Source organism: Protomyctophum parallelum (assembly GCF_964188405.1).
Source record: "Protomyctophum parallelum genome assembly, chromosome: 19".
In the NCBI taxonomy this organism is placed as follows: Eukaryota; Metazoa; Chordata; class Actinopteri; order Myctophiformes; family Myctophidae; genus Protomyctophum; species Protomyctophum parallelum.
The window spans coordinates 32,893,247-32,915,731 of NC_139717.1; the positions used below are offsets into that span (position 1 = coordinate 32,893,247).

The 22,485-nt window shown below is 42.2% G+C and overlaps 1 protein-coding gene across 2 annotated transcripts in view; it reads right to left on the minus strand.

The window, feature by feature from the left end:
• The window catches only part of LOC310876764 (mRNA-capping enzyme-like), a 98,798-nt gene that overhangs the window by 35,249 nt on the left and 41,064 nt on the right, over positions 1–22,485 (minus strand). For both annotated transcript variants that reach the window (XM_083790409.1, XM_083790410.1), the window contains one exon: positions 16,904–17,068. In XM_083790409.1, the coding sequence (XP_083646535.1) occupies positions 16,904–17,068 (165 nt within the window). The remainder of the gene's footprint in view (positions 1–16,903; positions 17,069–22,485) is intronic.

Genomic DNA, 22,485 nt, shown 5'->3' on the forward strand with positions numbered 1-22,485 from the left:
TTCTGTATGCTAACTTTACAGTATGAGAACGGCTGTAGTGTACCGGTAAATTAGCGTAGAATCCCTATTGATGATGTCATTAATGGTGGGCAGGTTTCTGAACTGTCCACAGTCCACCTCTGAGACACAGAGTGAGTAGGCAGAATTATGCGATCAAAATGAGCATTAGTGGTGATAAATTATTTGAAGATAAGGTTGAATACAGCATCTAAACTGTTTCTCAATTTGCTGGGGACCCCCTGGAACACCACAAGGACCCCTGGGTTTCCCCAGATCCCACTTTGAGAAAGAGATATAGCTGCAAGAGGGGAAAAAAAGGGGAAAAAAGAATATACTGACTATAGAGTGCTATGTCTACATACATTGCTCTCTAAATTGATAACATTGGATAGCATAGCAATCTGAAGTGAACATGGCAATGCACAGGAAGAGAGATCAAGGCACCGTAGTAGTAAGAATGATTTGGGTTCTTATAATACTGTGCCGTGATCTCTCTTCCTGTGCATTGCCATGTATGTTCAGATTGTTCACATCCTAAAATATTTTACTGTCACTTCATAAAGTTGCTCCACTCCATGCACTGTCATAAAGTACGGTAATAGTATGGCTCTGGGACCTTTTTTGAACAATGGAGTTGACTCGCAGATATTAGCTCTATTTGTTTTGGCAAGATGGACATGTAGGAGAAATGCATTTAACCTATGTTGACAAAAAATATTTTACTCTAGCCTTTATCCTTTAAAAAACATTCTATTTAATAGAAACATGGTTTTCTAATCTATGAATAGTGTACTGTGATGTATATCATCCAGCCATGTGTGTTAAAAATCCAATTGAAATGAGGTAGCCGAGTTAGTGATTTGTGAGGTTTTATATTCACATGGCCTAGCTCTAGGTCCAGATGCAAATACACGCACCCGTTCTATTTACACCATGTTACAGAACAAACAACTAAGTCAACTTTCATATCAAATATGGATAGGATTCAAAGCGTACTTATTCTAGAATAATAACATTCCATAGAGTAGCATCAAAGTGGCAACATTGGTGTTCTCTGGAATGATGAATGAGTCACATGCTGACACTAAAAAGAAATGCTGCCTTTATGTGGCCACAGCAAGTAGGCGGGAGATACCGTTTCAGTTCTCTCACCTAAGCAGGGCCAACCCACTGCTTTGGGTTGAAACAGTGAATCCTGGATAAAGAGCCAGCGGAAACGGAGGGCTTCAATGCACTACACATCATCCCCCGGGGAGGACATTCCCAAGAGTGCTACTGCAGAGGAAGGCCGTGACCCGCTTTCGTGGTAAACCTCTTTAGGACGGAAACACAAGGTCTGGCACTGTAGGCGTAGGGGAGGCAGGAGGGGGCAGGGGGTGAACAATACGGTCCCATTAAGAGATCAGGCTCTCATTCGAGACTTGGGGGCAGAGACAAGACAAGGGGGCAGAAAGACAAAACAAGGGGACGACTACCCGATGAACTGGGGAGGCGAACCAACCACTAACAGGGTGAGCAGCAGTGCCTCTCTCTCCCAGAGGGGAGAGTTAAGTGTCAAAGTGATGGAAGCCAGGCCATTTGCTTCTCCACTGTTTCTCGCAAGGGCTCATTTCACATAGTGACACAGTGATGAATCCTGTGGTAGCTGACTAACTTCAAAATGACAATCTCCCACCAAATCCGTCTTTCATGGGCTCAATGGTCAATGTTTCACCAGATGATCACATCTCAACCCCAGTTGTCAACCACCATGCAGCACCATCCACCATGCAGTCATTCGTTTTCCTTTCCTCAACTAAAATGGATCAGAAATACTAACAACTTGATTCATATCATATGAAATCAAAGGATAGAATAAAAGCCTGACACAAAAACACCTTGAGGCTTAATGTTAATAACAAAAACAACATCCACAGATGTGTGACACAGCCTGTGATTTATGAGATTCAATAACCTCCAACCCCTGTGCCATTAAGAGAGGGGGGGGAAACATAGCCATGTACAAACTCCATACCCAGACAACCTCTGGCTGGCCTTGTGACAATAAATGGCCACTTAAGAACAATCCTGACCCCCTTACAGCCCAGCTGATACAATTGAGGACTATTTTATGAGACCAGGTCACTTGATTCAATTATCACATTTCAAGTAAAACCTGGCCAAAATGCTGCCAGGATTGCAGCATTTAAAATACAAACAGGCAAAAAAAAAAAGACAATCCTATAACTTGAGCTTTAAAATCAGAAAAGGTAATAAAAGGATGCAGTTTCAGAGTTTGACCCCTAAGAGTGACCCCTTAGGAGTTATTTATCTTGATGTGGTATGCATTCAGCCTTCTTTTGATACTTTGAGACAGGACAACTACCCTTTGTATTATTTGTAAAAACTGGTTTGGAAACAATTGCAAAGTAAAGAATAATAATACCGTAATTTCCGGACTATAAGACGCTACTTTTTGCCCATGCTTTGAACCCTGCGGCCTATACGGTATAACGGTGCGGCTAATCTATGGATTTGTACAGCTAACGGCCACTAGGGGACCTTCTAAATCTATCTCTATGGCCACATGCGGTTTATAGTCCAGTGCGGCTTGTACAGTATATGTACACATTTGTTTTTTTCCCTAAATTTAGCTGGTGCGGCTTATATTCAGGCACGCTTTATAGTCCGGAAATTACGGTAATAATAATGCATTGCAAAATGAATCCAAAGCCTTTGGGGCGGACCTTCATATTGGGACGATGACTGTGTCGGTTTCCAAAGCAGCTGGCATAGGTTTGTTAGAGGCTGTTCTATCAACTACCTTGGATTCTGAAGACCCCAGACATATCAGGAGGCAGAGATCTCCCATCGCCTGACAACGCGAGACTAGCACTTGGCATGCACAATTGGAATCAGCAAGACTAGCTGACTGAGGATGTTGACATTCAATTGACAACGATTTGCAGGATATTTTGACAACTTATGGAGCAGTAATATAAAAAAAAATGTTTTACAAAAGTCGGCCTGATGGTGGCGCAATAACAGGCCAAAGCGAAAAGGGTGGGATATATTACTCAGCCTAGTAGGAACGTCTGAAAGATTTCACGTAAATTGCACGCTGCGTTCATGATTTGAGGCTTTTTGTTCAAAACGGGCCAATCCTGTAAACTTTGAAAGCCAATGTTAGCCAATCAGGATGGAATATGAAATATCGAACAGATCTGTGTTGAGCACATGACTATAGAGATTTTTGGACAAAATATGGAGGAGTAATATCAAAATAATTGTTTTACAAAAGTCGGCCTCCTGGTGGCGCTATAACATGCCGCTCTGGAAAATTTGGGGCAGAGGTTCATCGTAACGGTGCCGGAGATTAGCTAACAAGACGGACAGACACAATCACACACACCCCATGCCTTCAGCCTGGTGGAGACGATGACAAAAATAAGGGTTAAATGAAAACACAGAGGAGTTCCTCAGAAAATTGAGCAGCACAACCACAGAAGCCGTACTAGCCACCGACAAGTGCAAAGTGTCATAACCATGTCAGTGTGACAAAAAGAGAAGTCTTTGAGCATCCTTCACTATATGGACATGGTGCTGCTCCTGACCGAAAAGCCCTAAAGGGACTTGCTCCATCCTACATGTCCAGTTTAATAGAACCATAAATCCCTGCACGACCACTCCCAGGATGCCAGTCAGGTCAGTCTCAAAATAGAATAAGAAAACGGTTGGGGGCAGAGCATTCACACTGTCTCTGAAATGCTCTCCCTCCAGCTGTTGGATATGCCAACTCTTTGGACATTTTTAAATCTGGGCTAAAAACCAATCTTTTTTTCCCTTGCACTACGGCTCACCTTAGTTTTATTGAAGCCATTGTTGTTGTTATTATTTATTACCGCATGGCAATTGTTTGACCACGTACATTTTACTGTGTTTTAGTGTTTCTTGCTACTCTGTTTTGTTGTATACGTACTGTGAGTGCACAGAGACCCCTTGGGATGATGACCTGTGTGAAGTGGCGTTAACAAAACAAACATTGAACTAAAGACAAACATTAAACTGTTAAACTGTGTATAGGCCCTCTTGTTATATACAGTATAATGGACGTCATTTATCTTAGGTTTGATGTTCACCTAGTATCCTAGTTTCTTCAAGGCACAACATCACACACATGTGTCTGACGTGGAGGTTTGTTTCCCATGCTTTATGCGTTACTAATATGCATTGGGGCTCAATGTGCTCACACAGATTGTGTTGCGCGGCTCAATATTCCCCCATTATCACCAGTGTGGGCTCTGTCTGCACACCTAGGACTGAAACAATGCACCTGTCTATTCAAGAAGCTTTCTTATTTTCTTGCTGTGTGCTTCTCCATATGGGCCGGAAGAGTAGTGTTGGGGTGCTTAATCAGAAAGCATAGAGGAAAGATTGATATTCCGGTCACACCACAGGGCTGTTGCTGGAGGCTCCTTTCATGCCTAATGCAAACAGCCAACTGAAGCCAATACGCAGATTCCCATTACCGGTACAGTATATGCAAAGCTGACAACAGAGTGTGCAGACAGAACTGCTCAACTAGCAGCTTGGTCAGTCAGACAAGGTTAGAGTCAGTAACCTCTGTGAGGTGAAAACTGAAAATGTTAAAACCACAGCCTGCCTTAGATGTCTCTAAGACAACTTTCATCGGCTGACATTCATGGGATGACTTTGAAATAATATACCCAAAAGTCACAAAGAAACAATACTGTCAGCATTTCTGCTGTCCGTTTCGGACTACAAAAGCAAAGAAGAGTTGGGTGCTGCCACACAAACTGTTTGCACATAAAGCACTTAATGAGCCAAACAAACATTGGTAACTTCAGACCAATTCTTTCAAAATAATTTAATAAACAAAGGAGACATAGTTTGAATAATCGTGAAGTGAATTCGATGGGTTATTGCAGCGAACCACCAACCAGATGAGGTGTTGAAAAATTTAGCTCTGGCTCTCGAGGTTGAAAACAAAACTCAAGGTCCTCACTATCAAAAGATTGTTATGCTGCTCAGGTCTTGCTGTTGCATTGCCTGTTTGCAATCTGAAGTTTAAACTTTTACTTTACTTTTTCATCCGTGGCTGACATTGAAAATAAATATAATAAAACATATTTAATAAGAAATATGAAATTGTGTGATGACGTGCTGTACATGGTTAAATAAAAATAATACAACAAGCCCAAAATATTTACAGTTTCACACACACACACACACACACACACACACACACACACACACACACACACACACACACACACACACACACACACACACACACACACACACACACACACACACACACACAACACGCTAAGATGTTGTACTTGAAAGTTGACATTAGAATCCCTTGGTCAAATAACATCGGCGCGTGGCGTGATAAGAACTAGTGGGTTGTTGCTGGCTGCAATGCTACCCCATTGGCTGAGGTGTCAGCTGGAGGCAAAAAGTGTCTGGTTGCCTAGAGACGAGGCAGCCAATCAGGACGATAGCCTGTCACTACGGCAGTCAATGAGAAAGATACTACAGCAAGTGGGCGTGAAAGCCAAGCCGAGAGAAAATAGACCAGTTGTGCTTACACAGCAGCTGGTAAAAACATTACACACCACCTTTGAGCCTGAAAACAAGACAATATACTTACTACTATTAAGTACCTGGCATCTCTATATTTGGACTAAACCCAATATTCCAAAAATGTCCACAAAAAGCAGATGTACAAGCTCACAACAAAGCATGACATTGTGAGCTTGTAGATCAACTATTTGTTTAGTGAAGTATACCAAGTGCTTACTTTCGCTACAGATGCTTTTGCCTTTACTGTGCAGAACAGGTGATGTTTTTATGTCAACTTCTATTGGAATTCATGCATTGAGAAAAAAGAAAGAAAACAACAATCTCAGCAACAACTACAACCCCCCCCCCCCCCCCCCCCCCCAACAGCCAAGGGGTCTATAGATGTGCTCTTCAAAACCAGCTCTTATACAATAGGAAGCGTGTTTTCATTCTGAGAGTGGGTGGTAGCAATGGAGAGGATGCAAGGTGATGAGAAGCATCTGGTCCCCACCCCTGGAGAATGGGTGTGTAACCAAGACAAGTGGGATGCTCCGATGAAGCCTTTATGGCGGGGTATTTCAGAAACAAAGCAGGGCGTAACCATGGGCTGTGGGAAGTTAAATTGTTCCTCAAAAATCCCCTAATAACTCTGAACTAGAGAAGGTACCTAAAAAAAATGATATGCTACCAAATACTTCTCACTATCAAAATGTCAAGTAAAAATACCCCTGTGTGAACGGAGTGGTGCAACTCCGTGTGGGGCTCCCTGGGGGGTCCCCGGAACATCCAGATGCCCAGGAACGAGCCCAGGGGGCAGGGCCGGTTCTGGCAAGCCGCCCCGTGTACAAAACAGTCGAAAAATGACAAAGACACCGTATGGGGGTCCCTCTACTGTACTGTACTGTCATACAACCGAAATCACAAAATGACTGTTAAAAACTCAGCTTCCCATCATGCAGCTGTGCACAGTGTGAAGCTCAACAGCGCCACTTTGTCACCTGTTGCTAGACAACAGACATAGGGGCTGACATTGCTGCACCACTCAAAAAGAATATAAACAGCAGCGATGCAGAGTTCAAATCCTAAGCACGACTTTTGCTGCGTGTCACTACCCACTCTTTCCCCGTTTCCTGTGAAATTTATACCTTACAATCAATAAAGGCAGAAAAAAGCTATGGAAAAGAAATACATGATCCTCATCACCCACTACAGTACAGGGTAAAGTGCTAAGAAAGGCTGTTATTGGTTTTATGTCCAAGACAAATGAAAAAGAAAACCTGAATGCCTTTTCTTTTCAGCACGAAAAGAGAGAGAGAGAGAGAGAGAGAGAGAGAGAGAGAGAGAGAGAGAGAGAGAATATTTAGACATTTTACTTCACATCAAGCACAGTGGTCATTACATGCTTCAATATAAAACACCAAAGAATTGTAAACGAGGGTGTCTGCATCTAAATGTGCAATTACAGCTGAAGGGTGTTTGTGGACCTGTTTTGAAACTTAGAGATGCATATCAAAGCTCAATTAAACTGCATGAACCTTATTGCCATATTCTGTGCATGTCATAATACCGATAGGCAAACATTCAGCAAAAAGTGTCCATCTGTACATTCTACAAGCTCACAGAGTGATGTGTTGCAAATGCTTGTACATTTGTGTTTAAGTTTAGCCAATAAACCTAGATAGGAGCACTAGGTGCAGTGGTAAAGACCCTGCCCACCACCACGGAGGTTGTGGGTTCAAATCGTTCAGGGGAGGAAAGCCATGCGGGGAGGGTGATATTGGTCATATTAGATAGGTGCTGGGGCAGAACCTGTCGGCAGAGAGTGCAGTAGGATGTGCAGTAGGATGCCACAGCAGTGACAACACAGACATGTGTGTGGGGAGGAATTAATTGGCATAACAAAAAGAATGGCTACCAATATATATATATTTATATATATAAGAATACTAGATGAAAAGACAACTTGTTTCTTGCACTTCCATCACATGTTCTTTAGCTGCTGAAGGCCAGTGAGCTGTGAGGGTCAGTGAGCCAGTGAGCAGTCTGCAGACCTATATGGTGCTCGATGTGCGGCTAATGAGACATGCCGTTAGCCTGTCACTGAGAATCCCCTCTGACAGCAAATGTTTTGTACCGGCCCACACAGGGTAACTCCACCATCTCCATCAGAAATTACACATGGCTCCAGATAAGGCAAAAGTCGAAACAAGACAGGTGTGTGTGTGTGTGTGTGCGCGTGCGTTTCCCTTCAAAGGATACCAAATAATTAAAGATAGGAGTCCATATCAAATGTGACAACAGATAACACACATGACTTGAGATCATTTCTTTGTGAGGAGTCGGCAGCAGCGAGGTGGCTTCCTTGAGCGGGAGGTAAATGGCCTGGGGACTCCGATTCATAGCACACAGGAAAGGAAAATAAGAGCTCTGGTGCACATCAATAGCAAACACATGCTTCAGTGAACCTGAAGGCAATTTCACCTCAGAATTTCTAACTGCAGGACCTTCCAATTCTTGTGGCTTATTGCGTATTTAATATCTAAGCTAAGCCTTAATCTCAAACCCTCTGATTAAGTAACCAGTCTGCACTCCACAAGAAAAGACTTCACTCCCAGAATTATCTGAAGCCCATCAGTTGAAAACCCATGCATTAGAGCTATGCGACTCTCGACATGGTTTATGTTCTAGAATCTAGAAGGTTAGCTGGAACTAACTCAATTTAAGCCTAATTGCTTCTGCTGTTTGACGAATCGCTTTTGGATATTAAGCAAACACCTTTTTAGGCAAATAATTAGGGAAAGTTAGCGAAATTTTGTGGGAAAAACTTTCACTAGCTTTCTTCACAAAATGTGTTCATGAAAGGTGTCTATCACATTTTTAACAGCTGCTTGTAAAGCTGCTGGTTATACAATGCCCATGAAACTTACACAACCAGACCGACACCCTAGTAGTCATACTGACGAGTAGTACTGTAGTTCTGATTGGCTGCCTCGTCTCTACGCAACCAGATACCTTTAATGCCATCATCTACTCTAAATGGTCGCGCGAACCCCCCGCCTCAGAATTCTTTAGGCCAACTAATTTCAGCATGACAGTGCAGTGCAGCTAAACAGTGCGTAGATCTGCATGAGCGCACACCCGCTGATGTAATGGTTAACATTGAAGATGCACTAGGACAGGGCTACTCAACTTAAGATGGCTCAGGGGCCACTCAGCTAAATACCAAATGTCCAAGCGCCGCAAGCCCAAATAATGTTGGTCATATATTGGATTTTTTTAACACACTATAGTAGGCCTAATAGTAGTCTAAAAATTGAGTTAACACACAGAAAACGGCCTACATTTCCATCTAGGAAAGGCCAAACCTCATTGAACAAAATTATTTTGTCATGACATGTAATGATTAATAATGAAATGAAGTTACAAAAAGAGGCTTTTATTCACAAAATGTGATGAGAACATGAACAGATTACTGTTGCAAATAAAACAAATATTAGTAGACCAAGATGCCAATACTACTGAAAATATCACAGTCTCATGGACTGGTACAAATAATAACATGCTTATAAATTACAGTTTTGGAAACAAACTACTTTCCTACTTTTTTGGTTTCCAGTGACATTCAGTCACACTTTACCAATTACGTCTCACAAATTAAAACGAATAGCTTTATAAATCAGCTAAATCAGGTTTGATTTGGGCGACATCTGTTAAAGAGGAGGCAGGAGAGAGACAACATACATTGGGAACGGTAAACAGTAAACGCCACAACTATACATGGAGAGAGAGAGAGAGAGAGAGAGAGAGATGGGAAGGGAGAGAGCGAGAGAGGGAGGGGGGGAGAAAGAAGGAGAGAGAGGGAGGGATGGAGAGAGAGACAGGGGGAGAGATTTCTTACTTAATGTGACACTTGAGTCTTCACCACTCAGGAGGTCTAGCTCTTATAAGGGCTTCATGGAGGTTCTGCTGTGTGCAGACAGCCGCGCGCATGCATGGTGCTTGTCACTGAGAGCATTGCGTTGTTTTGACTTGATCATTCCCATTGTTCAGAAGGCACTTTCACACACATACCGGTAGTTTGATCTGAATCAAGCCAGGAGGATCTTTTTTGCACAAAGCAGAAAACATGCTGTTTTCTGTTCACGCCCGTTAACTTGTTTTGCATATGGCGGTGTTGTTTACCGAACGCGAGCCGATCTGTTCTGTTCAACACGTCGTGGATGCATGCTGCAGCTGTGCTTATGTGGACTTGTAAATCGACAACACGCCCACTTTTTGTCAGCAGGAAGAACAAACAGTTCAGTAGCGCATGATCGCATCGTGTGGTTAGAAATGCTAGAAAGGACTTTTCCACACTGAAAGCACAGTTTTACGGGGGGCAGTTTCGAATTGCAGCCGTCCGTAGGTGCCCTTTGAGAGTGGTTTTGAAGGGGTCAAGGGATTCGTATGTCTTAATGACTGTTGGTAGGAGGTTCCACATTTTGGTGGCATAGGAGCAAAAATAATTTAGTCCCTTGTTTGTGCCGAATCTGGGTTGTACATGGTTTGTTGCACTCCCTCTGGTGTTGTGTTGGTGTGGACTTCGTTAACATTAAGGAAGTATTTAGACAGGTACATGGGTATCTTGGTGCAGTATCGAATCTTGTGGACCAGAGCCATTGCAAGATGCTGTACTCTGTCGTCGACCCTAAGCCACTCCAGCCTGTCAATGTGGGCAGGGGTGAACCAGGGACCACCACCCTGACTAAGAATCAACCTGGGGACCACTTGTGTTGGGTGGGGGGGATATGGGCGTGGTGTGGGGGGAAAAGGCTGAAATATTGACTGTTAGGGGCTTCATTTAATTTGACATGAATTAAATCAAGCCCTTAACAGTCATTATTTAACTGACATTCTAATGGTCCGGAGCTCCAAAAAGATTGAGAACCACTGATCTATACCTTTCCCACGGTTGCCTTTCTCATAACCTTCCATAAACTCATACAACAGACACATGCGATTGCATAGTTATATGGGCACATTTCCTAATAATGGTGACTCAACCAGTCAATGCGTGGTAGGCCTGCACTTTACTTTGAAATTCTAATTCCCTTTTCTGTGGAAGTTATTGATATCAGACTTCCCATGCTGACAACATTGATGTGTCATCATACATCATCAGGTCATTTAGTGCACCAACTAGTGGTCGACAAATCTTCAATTTCCTACATTACTAAATGAATGGTCAGGGACAACATGCAATACCTTCAAGGACCAACAGTGGGCCACGGACCACCGGTTGAAAACCTCTGCTCTAATGCAATGTCATTAGAGCGAGCTATGGACCAGAGCTAGGTTTTCATTATTGTTGCAGCCCTTTGGGACATGATTTTTTTATATTGGACTATAATAAAACTTTACCTGACATACGGTATATTGCAATGTGCCAGTAAACGTAACGTCAGCAATTGGAGATTTAATTCATGTGTGAAAGTGGGAATTAACAGCCTCTTGAACTCCAATTAGGTCTGCTTAACCAGTCCTTGCAGCATGCAAGAAAAAACATAAAAGTAAATATCACAACACCACTGAATATCGCACGCGCACGCACACGCGCACACACACGCGCACACACACACACACGCACACGCACACGCACACGCACACGCACACGCACACGCACACGCACACGCACACGCACACGCACACGCACACGCACACGCACACACACACACACACACACACACACACACACACACACACACACACACACACACACAAATACAATATTTCACAAGATATGGCTCCTTGGTAAACTCATTTACCAAGCATCCATTTCAGACTACAAATCTACATCACTGGATGGGAGAACAGCATTGCCCTTTAGAAAACTATTTATGATCCGGAGCAAAGGATGAGGTTAGCCCTCCTTGCACCTAATCGACTATAGCCTTTTCTAGCACCAAATGAATATGTATAATAGGTTGGAGGAGTTGCTTTGGAAATTTGCATAAATTATCATCGCCGTACCTAGGGGGGAAAACTTGTGAAGGATTCATTTGACTTTTTCACCGCATTTGTCCATGGAAAGTCCTTGCATATTGATACAGAAATAAAGATTACAGTTTGATTCACAAAACAACAATGGCTGGAAATCCTTATTCTTAAAAAGCAACATGCAAAATAAGCTTTTTGATCCACCTAATGCTGGGAGATGAGAAAATTGGTCTCCGTTCCACCACATGCTGTACAGCGAACAGCACAAGCTTGGGAATCACACTAAAAGTACCCAAGCGTATATTATTCACAGCAGAGGTAAAACTGCAACTGGCTTCAAACAGACAATTTTGCCAGCGCTTACAAATACCTGAACTTCTCTCCAAAACACTAATCACTGATTAAAAAGAGAGTATGGTTTTCTCCACCTCAATCAAAATGACGCTGCCGAGGCATGCAACAAATGAATTAGGCATACTTCTGGAACATTGTTTGTTTCCCCCTTCAAATTAGACAATATTCAACGTCTTTGTGCAGCCGCTGGAGTGGGAATTTGAAGCTGTGCCCATTATCTACACACTCCAGCTCTGAATGAAAGCGCACATGTAGTTCAAGGGCTAATGAACAACATTGACAAAGCTTATCTGCTGCAAGACTGACCACACAATACAAGTCACAATAACAGCTGTAGATAAGCACACTTTAAAATCCTGAGATGTGAGAGTGTATAAATGTAACCAAATGGATCCATTTGGGGGTCTTTTATACCATACATTTTACACTCAGTTACATTTTAGGATGTACAGTCTACTGTAGCTAGCATAATGCCAAGAACCCAGCTTCATAGCCAGCAATGATATAGTACTACATCATCAAAAATGATGACATTTTAGGGAGATGGATTTCCTCTCTTTACCAGCGATATGATAGTATATAGCATACATAGAAGTGCAGTATAGCTCTTGCATGTGCATTGCGTACCTAATCATGCCGTGGGCATGTAGGGGGAAAAAAGTCTCCTTGAACTACTGAAATGCAGGAGTGCCAGATATTGTTATGCAACCAGTATTTTTTACTCAAGAATTATCTTCCGCACTGCATACATCTAGTCCGTCACACAGTACACTGGACAATTCCCCAAATATATAATCTCAATATACCAGTAAGAAGCCCAGAGGACGAGAAGCGACCTCGCCCCGGCAAACTGCTGGCGCTTTGGCATGGGGGGTCAGATCAACATGTAATGAATTCTGTACTGGCCATATATGGAGCGTGTCTTGAGTGTACAGGGTTTGATGAGGTCAGATCAACATAATGGAATGTCATAACAGGTCAGCTCCATATATGGAGATCCAAGGGTGGCAGCGGGGGAAGTGTCTTGAGTGTACAGGGTTTGATGAGGTCTGGCCATATATGGAGCGTGTCTTGGGAGTACAGGGTTTGATGAGGTCAGATCAACATAATGGAATGTCATAAATCCAAATTAAAAAAGAGGGAAGCCAGAGAAGAAGGTAGTCAGGACATGGACAGATGACAACAAGGAACAACTTGCAGCATGCCTGGACTGGACTGATTGGGACACGTTCAGAGATGGTTCATTAGATGAAATCACCACAGTTACAAACGATTATATTATTTTTTGTGTACAGCTGGTTGTTCCTACAAAGGAGATAAAAATCTATCCAAACAACAAATCATATGTGACAAAAGATATAAAAAATGTAATAAATGAAAGGAAAACAGCTTTCATAAACAAAGATTTTGGTGCACTTAAATTGGCAGATAAAAAGTTAAAAACGAAAATGAGGCAGGCAAAATTGGCACATAGACAGCGTCTGGAGGATGCATTTAATGCCAACGATCACAAAAAGGCATGGGAAACCTATTGTGACCGAAAATGAACTTGTCTTTTCCAATTACCTAAACACCTTTTTCGCCAGATTTGAATCATTGGACAATTCCTCAAAGTGCACTGAAATACTGAAGGCTGTAACACCTGCCCCCTCAGACAGAATTACCATCACTGAAGAGGATGTAAGGAAAGTGTTTCAGTGTACTAACACAAGGAAAGCTAATGGGCCAGATGAATGCAGTGCTTTTCTCCTCAAACACTTTGCATCTGAGCTGGCTCCAGTGTGGCAACCAATATTCCAAACCTCTGTAGACACACACACAATTCCCCTGTCTTGGAAAACCTCACACATAAAACCACTACCCAAAATCCAATGTCCAAAAGAACATAAGGATTACAGACCCATAGCTCTCACTTCAGTGATTATGAAATCACTTGAAAGAATACTGTTACAACATCTTGTCAGTATAACCAAAGACAAATTCGACCCCAGTCAGTTTGCCTACAAAAAGGGTTGCGGTACAGAGGATGCGGTTGTGACACTGGTCCACTTAATTACAAAACACCTAGATAAGTCAAATAAGAATCATGCGAGAGTGCTATTCTTAGACTTTTCTTCAGCTTTCAACACAATACAGTCTGATATACTAGTGTCAAAAATGGTACAGTTGGAACTGAATCCATACTTAATTCACTGGTATGCTTCTTTTCTTACTAACAGAGTACAGAGGGTGAAGGTGAACACAACCCTCTCATCAGCATTAACTACTAATGTTGGTGCTCCCCAGGGTTGTGTGAGCTTAGCTGTACTTTTCACCCTCTATACTGACAGGAATGCCTGTCTGAATGTCGCACTGACACACCAGACCAATACATTCTAAAATACTCAGATGATACAGTTTTGATTTCTCTCCTAGATAGTTCCAGTGATCCTGGACTGCACCAACACAGAGTAAATAAGGTGGTTGAATGGAGTGATAACAACGCTCTCATCATTAACACAAAAAAGACAGAAGAGATTGTTTTTGGTAAACCACCAGAGATCCCCCATTACTATTCATGGTGAACCGATCAACCAGGTATGTTCGTACAAATACCTAGGAGTAGTAATAGACCATCTTTTGTCATGGAAAGATCAGATTGATTCAGTGTGTAAGAAAACAAAGCAAAGAATCTACTTCCTTCGCCGTCTAAGATCCTTCAGTGCTAGTAGACGGATTCTTCTTTTGTTTTTCACTTCTGTTATTATGAGTGTTCTTCAGTACTGTAGTACCACCTGGTATGGATGTTTGTCTGCAGCCCTAAAGTCACAACTGCTGCAACAACTGAACATTTGTTCAAAGATTGTTGGACAACAACTTCAGAAACTTTATACATCCACATATGATAACAGCATCCTAAGGTTAGCAAGGAATATCACCTCTAATACTAAGCATGTGTTGTATGGAGAATATAGGTTGCTACCTTCAGGAAGGAGATATGGTGTACCAGCATACAATAAGGTCAGACTAAAGAGGTCCTTTGTCTACCAGTCGACCTTGAGGCTTAATCAGGAGATGTAGTAGCCACAGGATAATCTAAGCGGTGGATATTGCTCATGTCTCCATGTATGTAAATTGTCTTGTTATTTGTGTTTTGTATATGTGTTTCTGCATACTTGGCTGCTGTGTCGCAAGACAAATTTCAGTGTGAACTGACAATAAAGTACTATATCATATCATATCATATATCATAACAGGTCAGCTCCATATATGGAGATCCAAGGGTGGCAGCGGGGGAAGTGTCTTGAGTGTACAGGGTTTGATGAGGTTCCAGATAGGGCCGGGCCTTAATTTTCGGGGCTGTTGAGAAGTCTAGTTTTCACCGGCTGCCAGGCGCGGCGGCGGCACCAATAACTTTGGGGCGGGCCCGTTTAGAGTTTGAATGGACAGGTATCAGCCAACAGGCCAGTTTAGAGTTTGAATGGACCGGTATCAGTCAACAGGCCCGTTTAGAGTTTGAATGGACAGGTATCAGTCAACAGGCCCGTTTAGAGTTTGAATGGACAGGTATCAGTCAACAGGCCCGTTTAGAGTTTGAATGGACAGGTATCAGTCAACAGGCCCGTTTAGAGTTTGAATGGACAGGTATCAGTCAACAGGCCCGTTTAGAGTTTGAATGGACCGGTATCAGTCAAAAGGGAGACATCGAAGAGGACGCATGGTGTGTGTTGTAAAAGAGGCTACAAAAGGTAATTTTGCCAGTAGATAAGATTTTGAAAGACAAAAGAATAATGGTCCCCCCTTTGGGCCCGTTTGAATGTGCCATGCATGCTCAAGTGGCAGAGACACTAAACAGCAGCCTAGCAACAGACAAAAGCCATCACACAACTCCTGCGGCTCCTTCAAATATCATTTAAAGGAATGTCTGGCCAATAAGCAATGCCACAGAGTGGAGAGTTCTGCTGCTATGAATTAATGAAGTAGATTCCAGTTCCGTCCTTTTCAAGTCCCCTACAACAGAGATATGGCTGTATGCGAAGCAGATGGCCACGGCATGGAACAATGAGGCAGTGAGGATCCAGTCAAAGTTCCAATGACTTCATTTCTAGAATTTCTTCATCAACAACCCCCCAAAACGGACAACGGGGGATTTTTCCTAAAGGCCTTCAGAAGTGAAGACAGTACAGGGTTTTGAGCCGAACTAACCCAGACACTCACACTCTGCAACCCAGACGCTCATTCTCTGCAGTTCACGCAGCACCAAAAACAAGACCACAAAGATAGCAGTGATGGGGGCTGGTTGAAGAAAGATGTAATGACGGCTCCATAACTGCCGGCCCCTCTGCACACTTTGATTGTCTGTGAATGTAAAGAGCCAAAATTTCCCACTGAGCAAAAGATGGCTTTAATTGTGCGCTGCCCCTCAGCAGACCCCTCGTTAGGGCAGAAGTGCAGGTCTTGGTGGGAGGCTGTGCAGCTTCTCACAGCAAAAAGACACAAGACTCTTGTACTGTGCCTTGGGAACTGAACATAATTAACCAGAAAATATCCAGAGAATATGTGGAAGTCTGGGCCCTCCAGAAGGAGTTAAACCCTAAAGAGTGTGTCATATACATATACACACACACACACACACACACAGACACACACACACACTTATGTATGGTATTTAAAGAAATACTTTCTATGGAAAAAATGCATCAAAATGCTTTTCCGGGCCCGTGGTCGTCATGAAAGGGGATGGGACTGCGACGCTCTATACCTCAGCTGACATCGTCATCTCATGCATAGGACGATGATCGCCGCTTATGACCCTAATTAATGTAGCCCTTCACTACAAGTGACAACATTCCTCCCTCCGATATAATGTGTTCAATAATGGCTTTTTGCCTTTATCGCAGTAAGTGGAGACAGACAGGAAATATGACTTTCTTTGTTTTTGTTGTCCTTTAAAAAGGCCTTATTTTCACATAAATTAATTTAATACCTTTTTAATACTTTACGACTTCACAGTGTAAAAATGTACCTTGCGTGCTGCGTGAATGTCAAAGAAGGGCTTGGCTCGGACACTGAAGGGCTCCTTCGTTTTGTCGATTTGGCCCGTTTTCATCTTCTCCATTCTGGGAGAAATGATCTCCTTCTCAATGCATAACAGGCGGATGTTGAAGTCACATTGGCCAACCGGCTGTCCCTGGAAAAAAACAAAAAAACAACAAGCTAATCATTAATGAATCTATGAAATATTATTACCAATATAAAAAGCTATATAGTTTATTTTCATAATAAAGTTCAAGGTTTTACTATCCCAATACTGATAGTGCATGAAAGATTAGTTTGTGGTTTTCAGTAATTTATTTCTCCAAGGTCATCAAACTGCAAACTAACACTAATCTCTTTTGGAAATGTCTTGTACGTCAATGAAAATGAAACCTAAAAGAAAGTGCCAGTCCACTGCCATGGTAACAGTGTTATGGTCTGAATAATCATGAGCTGGAGGAGAAGCATCCTCGCGGGACTGAGAAGACTGATCGTATAGTTGCTACAATATTGACACCAAACCTAGTGTGCACGGTGCAATCAGCACTTTGATGTCGCTATGACAACAGGACTCTATGCCTTTGCCTGTTGCCACATACAGTAACTGTGAATAGAAGAGCACCAACTGTCCAACCAATCAGCAATCGGCTGTCCGGAGCCGTCACAGCCTCCACCAAACGGGTCGGGCCACCAAGGCCAAGCCAAGGTTCCACCAAGCCCATCTGTCTGACCACAGAGTATAGGGGAAGTAAAGGGCAATGAAAGCTGACGCTCTCGCCTGTGGATTCTCATTAATTTGGCTGGTTGAGAAGAGCTAAATTAAAAGATTATGTCTGTCTGCCGGCACTGCTTTCAAGTGTAAACTGGAGGAGAGGAGCTGGGTGGAATTCGCTTTGGCGATAACTGAGTTGTACAATGTGCAGGCCATTTCCGGTTTCAAAATGGGAGTCTGTTCAGCTTATGTTTAGTATAGATCGTCTTAGTAGACACAGATCTAAAATGACAGGAGAGCTTCGTAGATTGTAGTGTTTGCATTGCAACACAAAAAATAGCCGAGAGCTCTTCATGGAAGATGATGAAACTATTTTCCATGTGAATTCAGTTTTTTTTTTTTTTTTTATATATATATTTTTTATCCCACGATTTTGTAACCCATTTTTCACCCCTGTGTCAATCATCTAATGTGATCCTGGGCTCTACACACCCTCCACCAACCTAGTCCCCATATATGGGGGACAAGGGGAGAACAACAGACTTGAACTCATGCCTGAGTGTCCAAGTTGCTCCTTTACACCTGACAGGGGGGAGTTTCCCTGGTTGGACGTAGCGCGTGGAAGGAACACGTTATCCCAACCAGTTCCTTTCCCCTCCATCAAGCGCCGCGGCTGGCCAGGGGTAGGCAGTTTAGTGACCAGGATTACTGCATGTTTTTTGTGAGGGTACCTACCCTAGGGGACACGGGGAGAACATGCAAACTCCACACAGAAATTTAGTTTCTGAAATGGCAGTTATATACACGTTATTCCAGGGAAAACCAGTAATGACAACATTGAAGTATGCAAGTTAAATTTATTACTGCATGCTGGATTTAACCCTTTCCACTTGATGAAGTTCACTTAAAGCACAAAGTCTCTCAATCATGAGCAGTGTTGGGCACTAACGAGTTACTAGTTACATATTACTGTAATAGTATTACTTCTAACAAGTAGTATAACGAATTACTCTGCAGAAATAGTAATATAATAAGTTTAATAACTATTTACACCGTCAAAAAACACTTCGTTACTCATGTTTTTGTTCATTCGTTCAGTTATGCACTCATAGTAGATGGTTGTTGCATGGCATGCAAAAATAGAACAGATCTACAAGCTAATAAGCTATCAACGGGTAAAAACAGATGCGTTGTAGCTTGTAGATCTGTTTTTGTTAGTCTGCACAGCCTGCGCACAGTTATGACGTAGCGTATGCGTCTATGCGACCGTCAGTCACACTCACTTCACTTCCAAAAAACAACAGAGACAGACAGACATGACAGAGAAATGTATGTGTATTATTTTGCATTCTTGTCTGTCAAAGATGCCAAGTATATTGATGTCCGTTGTAAACTTTGCGTGTGCAAAAAAAACACTGTCTAAACGTGTTGAATCATCTGTTTATAGACTCACGAGAAACACAGAGCACCCCCAGTCTTTTGCGGGTGGAAGGTGCCCGGTTGAAAAGTAATATGTAACTATATTACAGTTGGAGGAGACGTAAAACCTTTTCTGCAAAAGGTAAAAGATCTGCTTGTGCATGAAGTGAAATTGCGTATCTGCGTAACCATCTATAGGGACAGCAGGGAGCCAATGCGGAGGTGAAATAGACGTGGGGGGAGGTAGTGAGTGAGTGCGTCCTTGTCTTCAGGAATAACCAGAAGTGCTGCACAATGGCAAAAGGGATATAATGATGTCAGGAGACAGACAGGGAAAATACAAGTTCCCTGCTGCTCACCTAATGTGTATTTGGGAATGCTGTTCAGAATCAAGCCTTCTTGTGCCGTGTAATGTGCCCTAATTTATGTCCAAGAGACATCTGTGATATCTTGAACTTAATAATCACATGCTCATTCTCTTCATTTAAACCACTTGTCAAAGCATGGAGTGGAACAGCTGTACAGCTCTGCCTCCTGCATGGCAATGCATAGCAGTCCAAGAGACATCCATGACGGATGGCGATGTCAAGGGCTGTTCACACCACTAATGATACCTGATGATTAATATCATCATCATACTATAATTAACCAAAATTGTCTGAATGTGTGTCTGAGTGTCACTGTCGTAGCTCCTCACTGCCTGCACCAATCACTCCCACTTTTCACACAGGCATTGACCATAATAATATGGGGGGCGTAACGAAGCACTTTTTTCGATTTTACAAATTATTGATTAATAATTAATGTATTAGTGCATTACAATTACCCATCCACTTACATGGGAAAATACGAAAACTCACATCAAGTATTTTTCTCTCAGAAACAGTCGGAGCTACAGTCACAACACGGGGAAGTTCATAATAATAATTAAAATTAATGTAATAAATAATTACATCAGTCGCCCTCATGGTGGCGCTATAACAACCCACTTTACATTTCGCCATATAACTCTTGAACCGTAGGTTGTACAATCAAAATGTCACTTTCCTTGGATTCCTTGGGTCATCATGACTCATCTCCCCAACACCCATTTGCGTCAGGATAGATTTTCCGCCATTTAGAATTTTCTTCAAAACACACTTTTTGCACTTCCACCTACAGCTTTTGTGCAAATCTCACAAATCGCTACACATGATCTCTGGACCTATCCGATGAAAACGCCACAGCCAGAATTTTCAGTCCGTATCGTTCAGCTGTAATCGGCGTCCAAAGGGGCCTATTTTACAAAAAATCAAATCCACCCCAAATTTCATTCACATGTTGTGGGTGGTTTAATCAACGGCGAGCCCAAAGCAATTACATGTTCAGCCATAGGCGGCACCGCAAATGCGGAAATTTCAAACGTTTGTTGCAAAAACATGCTTTTGGGGACATAAAGTGTGCGCTCCGGCGAAAACAGCTAATCTACAAGATCACAACATCACAGCTTGCAAAAGCCATGAGTTTGCTCAAGCCAGAGCTCAGAATTGTGCACATTTCGGATGCAAATGCGCACAATCTGTGCGACTCACAAAATACATTTGGGAGTACCTGTGCGACTGTCCATAGTTTGGGGTCAAACTGGGGAGCCTTCATACTTTTCAAATGGGGGTCTGTGGGCTAATAAGTGTAAATGTTGCGGTCCCTACCATGAACATATTTCCCTACCATGCATTTGTACGAATACTTTCATGTTATAGTGCTGTTTTATTCATTAAAAAAACACACAAATAAATTATACAAGTTAAAATGAACGGCAATTCAAGATATTTGACTCTCCTCCACCTCTTATTCTTAGAATCCATATTCTATTCCCTCTGTGATGTTCTGTTGTATTGTAGTGAGATGAGTGACACCCTGTCAATTCAGATCTATTTGATTGCGAGCACAGTGTACACCAGCTAGTTATATATAGTCTGGTTCAAATCTTACTATGTGCTCTTTAAATAAGACTGTAAACTTTAGACAAAGTTAAAGCTCAATCCCTTTCATATTTTTCACACTGCCCGCTAAAATAGCAATGCACAAACAATTTGCCTAGCCACACCTCATTTTAAGACCAACAAGCCCATGGCCGCACAGATGGGTGCAAGTGCATTTGCCTGTAAAGAATACCACTGTTTGGGTTGTAAACGGACAATTACAGTTGTGCTGCGCTAGGGCCCTGTGCCAAAGAAAACTGCTCAAATTCACTGCATAATCTGCAGGTTTTTTTTCCCCTGACTGTTATATTATATATATCTGATTCAGTAGTTCAATATATGGATGACAGTGACATGATGTAACTCCAAGGCATTTGAATTGTGCTCTGCCACTGATTTAGGTAAAGGCCACATATTTTCTCCAGAGAGTTCTATGGAAGTAAAGGGCACCAGAGGAGAGTAAAATGGTCTATTTAAGTGGAGGAGGTTCTGGGCAGCCAGTTTGTGGGTTAGTTGCTGCAACATTTCTGTTCATTTCATCTTGTGTGAGACAGCTCAGCTCTATATATAGCTGTATACTCCATTGTACATTTGTAGCTAATCTGTCAATGTGCAGAAAATATTTGTTTAGATTATAGTAGGCAATTAAAATGGCATAAAAGGCCACATTTGAGGATAAAAGGATTAACACAAGATCAAAAAACAAAACAAAACATTTGAACAATCTAATTCAATCTAACAATAAAATGATTGTGATTATGAAATAATGATCCCTTTGTGCCGGAAAATTGCTAATGTTATTTATTTTAATCAACAGTGCCAACCCCTACCGTTAGTCCAGGGATAGAGTAGTACAGTGTAAGTAGACAATCATGTGTCTCCAAAATAACAATAACTATGATTAATTATAACTATAAATATATAATTTCCAACCATCAGCGTTTGGATCCCTTTCAGAGTGATGTTAAGAGAATGAGAACATCTAAATTCAACAGAACAACATCAGGAATGTAAATTGATAGGGAAATAGCCCAGTCCCCCCTCCCCTCTCTCTGTCGCGATTGAATGGACTGGACTTGCTGCCTGTTGAAAAGCCAATGAGTAGGCTACTGTTTATTTTTGCGGGGCGGGCGGGTCATTGATTAATATATATTGTTTTGCGGGGTGGGTTGGCTCCCATAGCTCCCATAGCCGGCCTGCGCATCACTACCCTGCGCAGTTTTGCACATTCATGGCTCTGACTGAAGCCATGACACAAATAATCAGTGTCGGCTCGAAGAAATTGCACATCTAAAACTGTTACTTTTCAGAAAACATTTTCAAAAACATGCTGTGAGCTTGTAGAACTGCCATTGTTGCTGCTTTTGCGCAATACTGTCATACAATGAAGTCTAAAAAAGGCCTTAATTTAAAAAAAGAAATACGGAGATACAAGGTGTCTTGCCCAACATTCATTTTCAGTGAATGTGCAGTGACTGT